General features: G+C 53.3%; 1 protein-coding gene across 3 annotated transcripts in view; it reads left to right on the top strand.

The window, feature by feature from the left end:
- The window catches only part of NSMCE1 (NSE1 component of SMC5/6 complex), a 32,429-nt gene extending 21,584 nt beyond the window's left edge, over positions 1–10,845 (top strand). For 2 of the 3 annotated variants that reach the window (XM_012780123.3, XM_012780120.3), the window contains 6 exons: positions 1,876–1,997; positions 2,978–3,055; positions 4,165–4,311; positions 9,127–9,243; positions 10,041–10,161; positions 10,622–10,845. In XM_012780123.3, coding sequence (XP_012635577.1) covers positions 1,876–1,997; positions 2,978–3,055; positions 4,165–4,311; positions 9,127–9,243; positions 10,041–10,161; positions 10,622–10,701 — 665 coding nt within the window. In that variant the 3' untranslated portion in view covers positions 10,702–10,845. The remainder of the gene's footprint in view (positions 1–1,875; positions 1,998–2,977; positions 3,056–4,164; positions 4,312–9,126; positions 9,244–10,040; positions 10,162–10,621) is intronic. The other variant, XM_075995197.1, reaches the window with a different exon arrangement.
- The last annotated feature ends 3,976 nt before the right edge of the window (positions 10,846–14,821 follow it).

Genomic DNA, 14,821 nt, shown 5'->3' with positions numbered 1-14,821 from the left:
TCTCTGGGGTAGAAAAATATTTCTGGCAGGGTCAAGGGCACAGGCTCATACAGAACAGCCAGGCTCACATGACTGTGAAGAGGTGCTTTGCGTGGTGTGGCAGAGGAGGGAAGCAGCAGCACTTCGCACCCGGTGTAGAAGAGAATGTTTCATGGGCGAAGGGCCATCTTAGTTGGCTCTGGTGAGGGAGGAGGGCGTGTCCGCAGGGAAGGACATGAGCAGGGCGCAGAGGCAGGAAGTATGATCACAGTTTCCCAGCAGCCGAGGCCAAATACTGCACCATTTTGTAAGGCCCACCTATTTATTATTACTAATTTTTAATCTAAATTGCTTCTTAAATACTTTACTTAAAATGGAAGACTAGGTCCCTGCTGTGAATTGCATATTAGCATCACTGTCCTGGACTTTTCCATTAGCTTTTCTGGGCTGCCACAGTCTGCCCCTTGTTAGAGTTTATGAGTCTGGCTTGTCACTGTCTCCTGTGCATGGCCATACCCTCCACTGTCATCACATGATCCTTGTGTTTTTATAAACTTTATTAACCTTTAATTATATGGGTAGCTTAGAAATACCTTCTCTCTGTAAGAAGTCGAACCCAGACACAGCTCAGGTGCCCTGCAGTGACTTCCCAGTGGTGGCTTTGGTCATCAGCTTTCTGGGTAACCCGCCAGGCCTTTTTCCTGCAGTATTGTTTTATTGCTTCTATTATTGTTTTACACATAATTGGTGTCATAGTGTCTGGTTTTTTATGCAGCTTTTTTTTCCAAAGTGATTTTTCTACAGTATGAATCTTTTACACTTAATTATTTTAGTAAGTGGAAACAGTAATACATACTCTTGGTTTGAAAAGTTTTGCAGTACAAAAAGGTAATTCCACGACACACAGCTGACCATGTCCCTCTTCTGCTTCCAGTGCAGGGAGGCTCCCCGCTGTCCACAGGAGGAAGACCACACTGTCACCTGGCCACAGGGCCCTTTATGGTCATCTGCCTCCTGCTGCCCACTGCACCTCTGCTGCCTTCCTTCCTTCCCTAAGCCCCTGCACTACTGGGCTCTGTGGGGGTCCCCTCCTCAGACTGATGGTCCTGACAGTGGCTTCTGGGCTGTGAGACTGCTGCTGGCAGAAGCAGGCGAGTGGACAGGTCATAGCTAGGCTATCTGGGCTCACACTGGCTTTGCCTGGGCTGGGATATGGCTCTGGGGACATCAGTTCACCTGTCTGGCTGCCCCTCAGCCTCTTTACCTATGCTGGGAGGGCTACTGGGAAGAGTGACTGATTACTGGATGTAAGGTGCTCAAGGCAGGGCATCTCTTCCCACCCTGGTTGCTGTTGTTGTTCACCGCTACACCCCCAGGACAAAGCCTAAGGCCTGGCATGTGTTAGGTAAATGGATGTCGAGCAAAGGGAGAAAGGAATAAAGATACAGCCAAGATGTGCGAGGATGTGCAGGGACAGAGGCTTTGTATGGGGATGCTAGGGCAGAGACGGAGAGCTGGGGTGTGATGTTGTGTGCGGTGGGGTCGCCTTGCAGGCTCTGAGCACATGGAGTGATGCTGACTAGAGACTACTAGTCACTGGGCAGGAGGCAGGCTGGGGGCCACAAGCAAAGACAGGAAGACCACAGAAACCCCAGCAGTCCCAGATACCATCTCTGGGCCTTTCTGCTGCTTGTCTTCCAATACTCTAGGAAGAAAGAAACCGCATGGTACTGGCATTCACCCAAAAGGGCTGCAGCATTTCCCTGCTTCTGGTGCTGCCATCCTGTGCGTTCAGGTGTGGTGGAGTGATTGATTAGAATGATTAAAACAAGCTGTACCATTTTGACGAGGCCCCCTTCACCCCCCCCACCCCCGTTTTTGCCTGTTTACTTCCAGGCAATGCTACCGTGGAGAAGTTGGAGGACTTTATCAACAACATCAATAGTGTCTTGGAGTCCTTGTATATTGAGATAAAAAAAGGAGTCACAGAAGATGACGGGAGACCCATTTACGCGCTGGTAAGTGCCAGGCAGAGCCCTCTAGTGGCACTGTGGGGAGCTAGAGCGGAGTGTACCGTGGACACAGGCCTGTTGTGAAGAGTGCAAGAGCTCCCTGCCTGACAGGACTCTGAGGTGGTGGGAGAAAGAAGCAGACCTGCTTGCATTCTCCCCACCCCGCGCTCACAGCAAGCCTTTGAGACCTGGGTTAGCCTTTGGGTTATCAGAGTCGGGGTGCCCAGAACCACATCCCGGACCTCAGTGCTTTTGTCACTGCCCATATGTGAGGTGCCATCCCCACTAGAGATGTGGCAGCACTAGAGATGTGGCAGAGATGTATGGACTGTTAGGAATAAAGGGAGAAAATGGTTTTTTATTTGGAATAAGACGTAGAAGCTGTGAAAAGAAAAGGTGTGGGGGGGTATTAAGGATGGAGACCCATTTTAGGTGTTCTGTTTTTTCCAGATTTCCCCTCACAGCTGGGAAACAGGGTGCAGTAAGGAGGGGGACACTGACAGGCCCCCAGTCCTTGGCTCAGAAACACCCAGGCTGTCAGAGGACACGGCGTGCTCCCAGCCAGGCCCTCAGTCAGAACGGAGCACTTTAGTCCAGGGTTTCCCAAACTTGACTCTGTGGAAAAAGTGTTAGGCATCAAATAACTGGAAATGCCAGGCAAGATGAGGCAGAGCAGATTCTTCCGTACCAGGCCTCTCAGTGCCATTTGCATTTGAAGCTCCATTAACATGCAGATAAGTTGCCCGTGTTTATCTGAGTTTGGAAAGTACCGCACAACCTTTAGAGTTCTAAAATCTCTGATAGTCAGGTATGTTGGCTGAGCTAAAGCCTGAAATCTGTGATAGAAAGCTGGGTACAGACCAATCCCTGTAGCCACAATGCCTGAGTGCAGGAGCTCAGCGATGGGTGGGTGGGAGAGAGAGCCAGCAACGTGTTAACCAACAAGGGAGGGCACAGCTTGACCATTGTGCTGACTTATTTTTTAGGTGAATCTTGCCACAACTTCAATTTCCAAAATGGCCACAGATTTTGCAGAGAATGAACTGGATCTGTTTAGAAAGGCTGTAAGTACATTGGCCAGGCTTCTTAGGGGACACTTTTGACTCCATTTCTTCAAGGGTCACTAGGGAGATAGAGGCCAGTATTGCTGCCTAAGAGAGGCCTTTGAAGGAAGATGTCTCTGGGTACCTCATCAGGAATTCACAGCTGCCAGGTGATTGCTGGGGAGGGTGCCTTGGCTGCCTGGGAAAGAAGGGCTGGGCCAGATGTGAGCCTTAATGGGCTGAGTAAGAGCAGGGCCTCAGGAGTAGTGCTCCTACCTGGCTGCTCAAAGTGCCGTCTGGGAACAGCAGCAGCAGCAGCAGCACACTTGGGAGCTTATTAGAAAGGCCAGATCTTGGTGCTCACCCCAGAGTTGGATCCAAATCTACATTTTAACCATGTGAGGATTTGAAAGGCATTGCTCTGCCAGGCTTCAGGGCCATTTGCTCAGCCCTTGCCGCACACCTGCTGAGCACCTGGCTAAGAGAGTGGTTCTCAGATCTAGATGCAATGATAATAACTGTGAAGGTAAAAAATAATTCAGATATTCTAGCTTCACCCCAGATCTGTCAAATCCAAATCTCTGAGAACCAGGTCCTAGAATCACTACCTGCAAATCTCCTGGGGACTACCAGCAGCCAAGGTTGAGAAGTAGGCTCTAGGTGAGCGACATGCACCTGTGTGTCTGCAGGAAGCCCAGTGGCACCCACGCTGCTTTGGGCAGAGGTTTTAGGGAAGCTTGCCTGGCCCTCTACAGTGCCCAAGCTGTCTCTCGCTGGCCCACCTGGCTCTGCTCTTCTGTCTTTCCTAGTTCTAACCTGCCACTGACGCCAGCCTTGCTGTCCTGACCACCTCTGAGTAAAGAGAGGTGCTGCCTCATTTATTCAGTACTTCATTTCTCAGCCTCCCTGTTTTCAGGGAGGTGGGTGTGGGGGGCAAGAGAGGTGAGGTGATTTTTGGACATTAAGATTATTTGGAATGGTATTAAAGTTGTTTTGGGGAAGTGTACCAGTGTACAGTTCTGCCTGTGATCTGAGTAGTTGTATTGCATCCCTGCAAGAATGGGTGTTATTGCTTAAAAGTTGTTTTTGCCAATTTAGTAGATTAACATGGTACCTTCTGTTTCTTCCAGCTGGAACTGATTATTGACTCAGAAACTGGCTTTGCATCTTCCACAAACATTTTGAACCTGGTCGATCAACTTAAAGGCAAGAAAATGAGGAAGAAGGAAGCTGAGCAGGTGCTGCAGAAGTTTGTACAAAACAAATGGCTGATAGAGGTACTTTGCCTGATGGTTTCCCCAGCCCAGTAACAGCTTTTCCTCTGAAACCATATTTGTATCCCATTGATGTTTGTGGAGCCAGGCCAGCCCTCTTGGGTCCCTTATCTGCTTTAATGCGTAACCATAGTGACCTGGCAGAAGGATTTGGACCCCACCCCTGTTTGCTCACATGAGCTGTCTAGGGTGCCACAGCCAGAAGTGGCAGAGCCAGGGGTGGTGTCGAGGGATTCAGCCTCTGGGATCGAGCCTCTGGCTCATAGACTGTGGAGACAGAGTATGATTTAGTGCGTAAGAGCACAGCTCTAGCGTCTGACCTGGCTCTGATCCCTGGGCCAGGTGACCTAGACTTCCCTGTCTGTAAGAGGGGACTGATAGTATCTCCCACCTCTGGGCATTTGCGGGGGATGGAGCAGGAATGAGACAGTGCAGTAATACGGTGCATGGTGTTGGCTGCCTGGCACCCAGAGGAGGCTGGCTGAGGAATGTTGTTACCTGACTGTTGTTACCATTGCTGTTACTATCAGCAGCGTGTTGCCTAGGGCTGCTGCTCTGGGTTCTTTCACTTTGGCAGTGGCCCTTAAGGAGCAAAGAGGAAGTGCAGACAAACTTCAGGAGGGGGCTGTGGAGAGCTGGGAAAGGCCCGAAGTACAGATTCAGTTTCTAGATGCTGCCCACCCCCATGTCTAGTCCTATTGATTGCAGCAGAACAAATGTTTCAGTTCTTTTTCCACAAAAGGCACCAGTGTTTTCAAGAAGCCTGGGCCTGACAGCTCAGTGTTGGCCAAGTTTACCACAGCTGTGCCGCCCCCCCCCAAATGCCTGCGCCCCCTGTCTGTTCAGGACACGCTCATGTCACTCCTCCACTTCCTTGCTTGGTGGTTAGACTTCTGGCTGGAGACTGCTGCTTGTGGCTAAAAAGATTATTCACTTCCTTTTCAGGGAGAGCTTGCTGCTGGGTTGTGGTAATTTGTGCTCTGAGTTATTGGTTTCTTTGTGGAGCAGGTTCACCCTGGCAACCTGACCTGTACTCAGTTCCTGGGGTACCTGGTGGGGGGGAAGTGCCAGAGAGGTTCCTGAGGATGAGGACAGGGCTGGGGGCTCCTGGTCAGTGCCTAAATCTGCCAGGCATGTTTATATGTGTCCTGTCCATGAGTCCACCCACTGTTCTGTGATAGGTCCATAGTTTAGTGGTCTGGGTGATGTCTAACACCCTGAGAGTAGCAGAGCCAAGTTCAGGCCCCAGTTTGGGGACTGCAGCTCCCCATCAATGGCTTTGTCATAGTTTTTCTTCATCTCTGGGGTATAGTTGGCAATAGAGAATGGTCTCAGGCTGTGCAGGTTATTACTGACTTTTCTCGTGGTGCAGTCTCTCTTCAGTCCAGGGCTGTTTTATCATTGGCCCCTTACAGATGTAGTGCTTGGCACCATCGGTACTCAGTAAGTGCCTGCTGAATGGATGACTAGACAGGGCGATGAAGTTCCAGAGGGCCAGAGTTTAAGATCTGCAGAAAAATGGTACAAGAAATACTTGCTCATTATAGGAAGATTAGGAAATGTTGATATGCATGAAAAATCCATTGAAGTCACCTGTTATCCCAGCTTTTAGAGCTGAGAGCTCTGGAATCCCAGTTCATAGCCCTTTGCATTGTAGTTTAGAGTGCTTATCTAGCTTACACTGACATCCTCAATGTAGAACTTGCAGGGTGTGCACCCGAGTTTAGCATTAGATTTTCCCTTTGCCCATCCCTTCATTGCCTGGAGAGGTAGGTGACAAAGAGGAAAGGCCCTGCCTCTGTTGGACTGAGCTTTGGATCTGGGTTCTGCCCTTTTGTGCCTTCCTTAGTGGCATGGATGTGCTGGCACCACCTTCTTCAGGGTGGCCCTGAGCTCCAGAGTGGAACAGAGGTTATGGAAGCTGCTGCAGGAGTAGTTGTCATAGCCCTGGTGCCAGGCAGCCCTGTAGGACTCCTCTTATTGAGTGGCCCTCAGGTGCCCTCACTTGGACTGAGGAACAAACTTGGTGGGGAGGGGTGGGAGGTGAGAGACACCTCCAGATCCCCCACCACCTGTGGCAGGTGGCTGCTGGTCTCTGAGACTGTGCTTCTCACCTGAGGATGAGGATGTTGGTTGCTCCCAGGTATTTTTCATGAAGGCCCCAGTGCTTTCTGACCTGGATGGGTTGGTGAGAGTTGCTGCGAGATCTGTGGCACTTTGGAGGAGCCACTGAAGACTGGGGTGGGGAGCTGGCTGGCCCCCTGACAAGCCTTCTGGGGGCAGCACCTTGCTCAGAAGGACCACGTTTGAGAGTCTGATCCTCAGCCTCATAGAATGGGACTTCTGTAGTAATAGCCAGGTGCCTGTTGACTGGGGTTATTCCAGGTGGGTCTGTCACCCAAGGACACTTCATGGCTGGAGAGACTATGGCTCAGCATATCAGTGCTGAGGCAACTGCCAGTCAGTGAGGAGGCCATGCGGTGGAGGGTCGTCGGGCTGGGGGGAGGCCTCTGAGGGCAGGCGTGGCTCATCAGAGCTCGGGTGCCCACTGACTGGCCATATCTCCACACGCCCTAGGGGCTGCGCATCTCTAGCCTGTGTTGTTGCCAGGCTGGGATGACACTTGAGCTGTGGTCTTCTTTGGAGAACTGGTAAACCCCACCTGCCCCTCCCCTGGTGGGCCTCAGAGGACTGAGTGGGGTCGTGAACCATAAGCCTTGGGCGCAGTTTCAGGCATATGTAGATGTTTAGTAAATGTGGCTTGAGCCTGGAACTTGTTTGCCAGAGCACTGGACGTTCCTCTTTGGCATCAAGCAGACCCTTGTAAGGTCTGTTTAATCTTCCCTCAGATGCTTATCACAGGACTGCCAAGTACTAGGCCCCACACCAGATGCAGGGCACACAGAAATGAGCAAATCCAGACCTGGCCGCTGCTCTTGTGGGGCTTGCACCCTGCTGGGGGAGCTCAAGATCAGTCACATAGTCATCTCGCAGAAGTAGAGTTACAGCTGGAAAGGAAACATGGTTTCCTTTAAGTCACCTTAACAAAGGAACTGGCCCTCAGCTGGGGACGTGACAGTTGAGCTGAAGGCTGTGGAGGAGTTAGCTGTGGGTGGGGTGGGTGGTCAGCCTGTGCAAAGGCCCTGTGGCCAGAGGGGCCACAGTGTGCTTCAGGAACTGAGGCCAGGGTGATCCGAGCACAAGGACCGTGGGCAGAGTGGACAAAGTAGGCATATGAGATGGCACATTGGGGACTTGGCTCTTCAGCCCAAGGATCGTGGGAAGCCCCTGGAGGGTTTAGGCATAGGGACAGGGCTGGTCTTGTTCTGTAGAGGTCACATTGCTGGTGGAGAGGTAGCTCAGGAAGAGCAGTTGGGGGAGGTAAGGGTGGAATTGGGTGGTAGCCGTGGGGAGGGAGTACATGATGGATTTGGGAGCTTTTGAGAAGGAACCAGTCACACAGCACTTGAGGGGCACAAAGCCTGTGTCCACATGGTGACAGCCATGGTGCAGGACTCCCGTGCCTGGTGCTCCAGCCTCCCTGCCCTCCTAAAACCCACACAGCCTGCCCTCTCTGGCACCCAGCAATCGCTGCCCCAGCTCTCCAACTCTACACCCAGTTGCCTGCGTCTCCCTCTGGTGGTCACCTGGCCCCTCCACTGGTGGCCCAGAGTGAACGCAGTGAGCCCAGGTCACACAAACACACTTCCCTTCCATGTGCATGGTGGGGATGAGGGCAGGAATGGGGTGAGGTGGCGGGGGACTAACTGTCAGAAATTTTACAACAAGCTCTTGTAGAAAAGAGCAAGCTGATTTTCTGCTGTTTTCTTGTAGAAAAGAAAATAGCAGAAAAGGCAGTGAGCACTCGAGAAACTTGGCAGGCTTCTGTCCTCAGTGGCGCCATCTCCTGGCCAGGCTGAGCCCTCTGCCTCTCAGCCGGATCCCCACAGGCTTCTCAGCATGCCTGTGTCCAGCCTCCAACCCCCATGCTGTTACTTCCCTGCTGCCCTCCAGGGAAGAGGATCAGACTGTAGCGGCAGTGCTTAACAGGTCATGTCCTGATCCTTTAGCTGATGCTGATGAGGCAGGATTGACTTGCGTGGGTTCCCATGACATTCGCCTCTCTGCGGGTCTCCCTTAGTCCCCGTCTCTCCTGAGTCTTGGCAGTGGGGTTGGCCGGGGCAGCCGAATTGTTGGTGTGCTTTCTGCCTCTCCCAGGTTTTTCAGGTCATGTGTCACGTGGACTGTGCCCAGAGGTGGGAACCAGGAGGCCCAGCTTTGCCTCTCTGCTCTCCTCCAGCTTCATCTATCTGTAAAGTGGTGTGGTCAGAAGTGATCTCAGAAGGTCCCTCTGGAGGCTGCAGGCAGCAGTGCTGGCAGGCCCTGGGATGCTACTCTTGTGGAGTGGGGTGAGGCGGCTGAGGGCAAGGAATGGAAGCAGTGGGGCTGCCTGTAGGGAGACTGTTGCCTTTTGTGGATCTCAGTGTCCTTACCTGCTGGAGGATGTGACAGTGCCTTGTTTGGGGTCTCTGTGCAGATAGAGTGGTTATGTCTGAAGGCACAAGCAAGGTACAAAGAAGGTGCAGGGCTTGCCTCCATTGCCTTTTAGGTCTTTGTCGTGGTTTTCCTTGCTGAGGCTCTGCAGGGGCACATGGTTCACTCTAGTTGGCTGGGGCTGGTGGAAATCCGCAGGGGTGAGGAGCATCCAGACCTTTGTGTCTTCTGGGCTTTGGCCTGTCTGATGGCAGAAAGGGGTGGAGGTACTGAGTAGGGAGAGGGCCTGGCTAAGGGTAGCCACCTCCCTTTCTGTCCCCACAGAAGGAAGGGGAGTTCACCCTGCACGGCCGGGCCATCCTGGAGATGGAGCAGTACATCCGGGAGACGTATCCGGACTCTGTGAAGATCTGCAACATCTGCCACAGCCTCCTCATCCAGGTACCTCCACGGGCCAGGTGTGGGCCCAGCTCCCCAGGGCCCAGCCCTCCCAGTGGGGATGGATGGAGGCCCTCTTCCCGAGGACACTGCTCCCACTCTGCCCATGTGGATGTGCTGCCTTTCCAATTCTCTGGCTCCACTGTTCTAATCCAGGGCTCTTGCTTTATTTATTTTTCTCCGGGAAGGCTCTCCTGCATCTTTTGTGTAACTGCAGTTTCATGGTAAACATCTTTCCATGTCGATTGTTTCCTAAGTCACCTGTTTTACACTGATGCTTTGCAGGGCTTTACAGCCATTGAACCAGCGCTGGACATTTCTGTGTCCTTTTTGGTTTTTATCATTTTGTAATTTTTTTCTTTTTGTAATTGCAGTTGCTATGGTGGACCTCTTTGCATGTATATCCTTGGGCACTTGGTGATTATTTTTGGGTTGAATTCTTACAAGTGAAATTTCTGGGACAAAGTACACATTTTTTGTATTTTAATACTTCTGAGCCTTGTTGCCAAATTGCCTTCTGAAAGCTATGGCTGTCTATACCTACCTGCAGGTCTGAGTGCAGGAGCCTGAGAGTTGCTGGGATAGCCTTGTGAGCCTTCATCTTCTTCTGCTGTGGTCATTTGTTCAGAATTCTTTAGTAAAACCCACTGTACTGAGGACATCAGGATTATTATCAGTATGAATTTGGGGCCTGGAAGATAATAAAGCTGTTGCCTGCTGGCCATTTTCCTTACAGCTGCCCTGGGGGTTTGTGGAACAGCAGGTGCCCATGAGCTCCATGTCAGCCCTTCTTATTTCAGGGTCAAAGCTGCGAAACCTGCGGGATCAAGATGCACTTGCCTTGTGTGGCCAAGTACTTCCAGTCGAATTCTGAGCCACACTGCCCCCACTGTAACGACTATTGGCCCCATGAGATCCCAGGTACATGGTCCCCAGGTGCCTATGGGAGGGGCTGGACTAGCAGATCTCAGTGCCTGGACACAAGAAGCCCTTGGAGATGGGAGTGCTCCACTGGGGGTCTGTGTCAGCGGCCTGATCCCACAGGTGGAAGCAACTGTTGCAGGAAGCGAAGGCTGACTCACACGGTTCCAAGGAGCTCTCTAGAATGCAGTAGAAATTCTAACGCATGCGAGCATGCATCTAGCAGCCGTCTCCAGAGGGGCATGTGAAAGCAGCACCTGCAGCTCCCTCAGTTTGTTCCTCTGTGAATCGGGACAATTCCACCTTCCTCACAGGCTGGGGAGAGGGTTAGCAGTGAAGAGTGTTAGGGACGTAGGACAGAGTCCTTGGCATGGGAAACATAGCTGTCGACTTGAGCCGGTGTCCCTGTGCCACCAGCCCCCACCATTCACTGTGTCTTCCTGGCTTTTTCTGTACACAGAAGTCTTCGACCCTGAGAAGGAAAGGGAGGCTGGCATCTCCAAATCAAACAGAAGGTCCTTGCGGTCCAGGCAGCATTAGTCACTGAGCCCTGCCGAGGGGCCCGCTGCCTGGAAGACGGCATCAGTGTTTCACAGGTTACACAGATCACCTCCTTGTTCTTTACATTCATTGTTCTTTATATTCAGATTAGGAATAAAACTGTTGCAAGTTGCTATATCCTCATTCTGTGGTCTGGAGCCTCTGTGTATGTGGTTTTGTGCCATGGCCTTTCCTTCTTTCTTGGAGTTCAAGTGAAGACTCGGAAGCCTTGGTTTGGGCTCTGGCATGCGAAGCCAGCAGAGCTTCTCCTGCAGGACAGTGCCCTGTTCCAGAGCTACCACTGGCCCAGAGAAGCTCACTGTCCTTGCCCAGGGTGGCTGTGCCTTCAGTCCCAGCGTAGCTCACTTGTCCTGTTAAGACCTGGCCAGCCCCAAGCCTGGACTTGTGAGCCTTGGCCTTGCCCTCTCCAGCTACCCGCAGTCTGCACCCTCCCCTGGTCCGAGGTGCCACTGGCCTGAATGCGCAGGTGACTGGCAGCCCTGCCTGTCCAGCAGCTCCAGCCTGGATGCTGCCTCCTCCCGGCCCTCCTGCACACAGTTGTCACAGGTCCTGTCCAGCTATTACTCCAAGACAATCTCAGAGGCTCATGGTTTGCTCCTGCCCCACTGTTAAGGGTGCAGCACTTCCTTCCTCTGACTTCTCACTGGAGCCTTTGCCGGGCTCCCTCTGCTGCACGTGCTGTTCCCTCTGGTGTTCTGCCTTTCCTGGCCATCCTTGGGTCTTGGCAGCCTCTCACCTCTCTGCTCCCTGCACTTCCTTGGTCTTCATGCTTGCTGCACTGTTAGAATTCCCTGTCTCCTTGCCTCTCATCCACTCTAGTATCAGTCAGGACCCTGCAATCTTGACAGAAAAGCCAACTCAAACTGGCTCGAACAAGGAAGGACTTGGCCAGAGGGGCCAAGTCCTCAGAAGAGGCTGGGTCTAGCTGTTCCAGCAACGTCACCAGGCATCTGGGGCACAGTGAGTGATGACACCTGCTGGGGGGCTCACCCTCCCAGACCTGAGTCCAGGCCCTTGGGCCCCTCACGCCCACCTCCTTGTTAGTGAGGCAGGTTGGGACCCCGCATAGCCCTTCATCAGTGGGCAGATAAGCCTGCTGGGAAGGTCGATGGGCACCCTGACTTGGGGTGGGGCGGGGTTCAGTCAGCATGTCGGGTGAGCAACAGAAGCCTCAGCAGCTTAACCAGAAGGGGTTTCCTGGACAGGTATGAGGTAGCTCGTAGAAATGGCAGGAAGGCAGAACCAGTCTAGAAAAGATGGACCTTGGAATCGGGTTCTGGTCAGCCAGACCGATTCCTCAGTCACAGTGGGCACTGCTGCGTGGTAGGTCAGCTCCAGCCCGTGTCCGTCCTCCCAGCACGCCCTCAGGGTGCAGGTGCAGGGAGCAGCCGAGTCACAGACCTGTAAGACTACACTCCCCCCGGGGGATGGTACTTCTCCCAAATCCCAGCAATGCGCTGTAGGACAGGAGCGTGGATGCCCAGAAGCAGAAAGCCAACCGGCGGGTGCTTGGGACAGCCAGCTTGCTGCCTTCACGGCCTGCTGGTCAAGGAGAGCCATGTCCGTACAGTTTAGGTGAGTCCTGGCTACTGACCCAGGAAGCCTCTGAGCACCTGTCGCTGGGACACTGGCCCTCCAGCTCCTAGCCTCCCTGTCTCCTGTCCTTTCATGATGACACCAACATGAATGTCCCACAATGGGCACCCATGTTCCTCAGCTAAAACCCTCCCTCAGAGTCCCAGCCTCCTCACCTGTGATCTAGCCCTGCCTGCCTTCTCTTCCACTGCCCAGCCCTCCGTAGGCACCCCTGACCTCATCACTCAGGAATTGCCGACTGGCCCGGTGCGGCTCACTGCTCTCTGGGTCCCCAGTGCCCCTGCCGGGCCCTTGTGCACACTGCAGCACAGGCCAGTCCATCCCTGGTGAGCACTTGTACCGCCCAGGCCTGTAGCCTCACTGCAACCCCCATGCTCCCCGCACCAGGCTTTCCTGCCTCAGGGCTGTTGTACCTGCTGCTGGGAGGTTGGCCTCAAATCTCAAGCCAATTCTGCATTCCTGGCTATTCAAGCTTTTTATTCAGATGTCAACTGTCAAGAAATCACCTCCCTATAATCCATTTCCTGATGCCACTTTTTATCTTGTTACTCATCACTATCTGACACTATCTCATTTTATTCTGATCTCCTCACTGGTTCCCCTCCCCCACAACAGTGTTAAAACACCTCGAGGGGAGGGACCTCATCTGGTTCCATGGGTGGCTTGGAGCAGGCCCTCTCCACATCTTGGCTGGGCAGGTGGCAGGTGGGGCCCCTTGCTTGCGTCTCTCCCTGGCTCTGAGCGGCTGCTTGGTGCTCTGACTCTAGGCTGACTTTGGCGTCCACATTGCTCACAGGACTAAAGCCAGTCTTCCAGCGGGGCTTACTGGCAACACAAGAGCCCTGCCCACAGGACATGAAAGTTTCCTCTTCTAAGTTCCTCCCATCTGAGTTCCTCCCATCCCATTTCCTCTTCTGAGTTCCTCCCATTCCTCATGGCTGCTTGAGGCAGCCAGGCCTTGATCAGTGCATTAATGAGAGTGGCCTCCAGTGCAGGCTTTGGAGGCACCTGACATTACCGATGAGCCGCTTGTCACCTGTGGCTCAGGCAGATGTGGGGCCTGCCAGTGGGAATGGATGGGACGGGGACGGCTGGGCCCCTAGAAGCTGGAGCCACAGCCGCCCGTCCCTCGGCTGGGGAAGGGGTGCAAGTTACACAAGAGGGCCTGTGAGTTATGGCCCCTCTGCAGCCATGCGGCTGCCATTCCTCATGAAGGCTACACATGCCAGGCATGGTGGCATTCCTATTTTATGCCTCACTACCTTTGGTGGCATTGCTATCTGGTATAAATTCTTCATATGAGAAATTAGGTACATAACTATTAATAATGGCAGATGGAGGAATAAACAATCTCCCTGTAAGCTGCTGACCAGGGAGCCGAGCCTCCTCCACTTCCTCCTAGCCCTTGTGTTTGTCCCTCCCTGCACAGCTGGTGCCTCTACCAGTCCACCCACTGGAGTACCATGGCCTCCTCGTGGCTCCCATGGCCTGCATGTCCTCCCCCTTATCAACAGCTAGCTTTCAAAAATGCAGATTCTGATTTCTGTTCAAACGCTGAGGCCCCCAGACCCATGCGATGAAGGTCAAATTCCTTGGACTGGGCATGGAGGGCATTAGTGGCTGGAGTTCCAGCTGCCCACCACGCCTGCCCACCCCCCTTGCTCAGGTGCCGGGGTGGGTGTGCTGCCGGGCACCAGGCACAACAGCCGTTCCCATGGCCCTGGGTTGCACCAGAGATGAGCAGAGCGCCCCAGCCTGGCCAGCCAGAATCTTCTTTGGGGTTTCTCCATTGGGCTGAAGGACAAGCTGCAGGTCCTCCAGAGATATGGAGCTGAGCCCCCTAGGGAGAAGGCCTGGCTTTGAAAGGGGAGAGAATGAAGCCAAGCAGGTATGAGTGCATAGCCAGAAAGGGAGGGGAGCCGGGTGGGGGCGTGAAGCCTGAGCTCCCCTGCAGCACCTGCAGTTCAGGGAGCACCCCCGAAACCTCTCCTGCTATGGGAGCCAACATATGTATTTCATTTGTTTTTGCTTGAACTAGTTCGAGCTGGGTTTCTGTCACAACCAAGGGAGTCCTAGCCCGCCTGGCCCTCAGTGGCTGTACAGTCTACTCCTATTGCATGTTTAATTGCATCTTGTGCCACACCCCTCACCCTGCCCTGGGCTCCAGCGGTCCGGCTCACTATGCAGTTCCCTCTTTCACAAGGCCCACTCTCTCTTCCTGGTGATCCCTGCACATCCTTCCAGATCCAGCTCTGGCCTCTACGTCCCTCATCCCCCCTTCCTCCTGCCTTTGCGTGACCACCTCGCGGCTCCCCCTCCTGTAGCACTTCCCACACCCAGGGATGCGATCACCAGGGAGCCGCCATCTCCCCCTAAAAGCTGAGTGCTCCCCGACCTCTGGGGGTATGTCCTCTTCTCTCCCTGGTGCCTCCTATGCTGCCCACAACAGGCAGCAAGGAAATTTTGCTTGAACAAATGATTTTTAAAATAAAATTATTTTTTC

This window comes from Microcebus murinus, chromosome 19, assembly GCF_040939455.1.
Source record: "Microcebus murinus isolate Inina chromosome 19, M.murinus_Inina_mat1.0, whole genome shotgun sequence".
Taxonomy (NCBI): domain Eukaryota; kingdom Metazoa; phylum Chordata; class Mammalia; order Primates; family Cheirogaleidae; genus Microcebus; species Microcebus murinus.
Note: the sequence above shows the minus strand (reverse complement) of the source record. Positions and strands in the feature narration are given on the sequence as shown.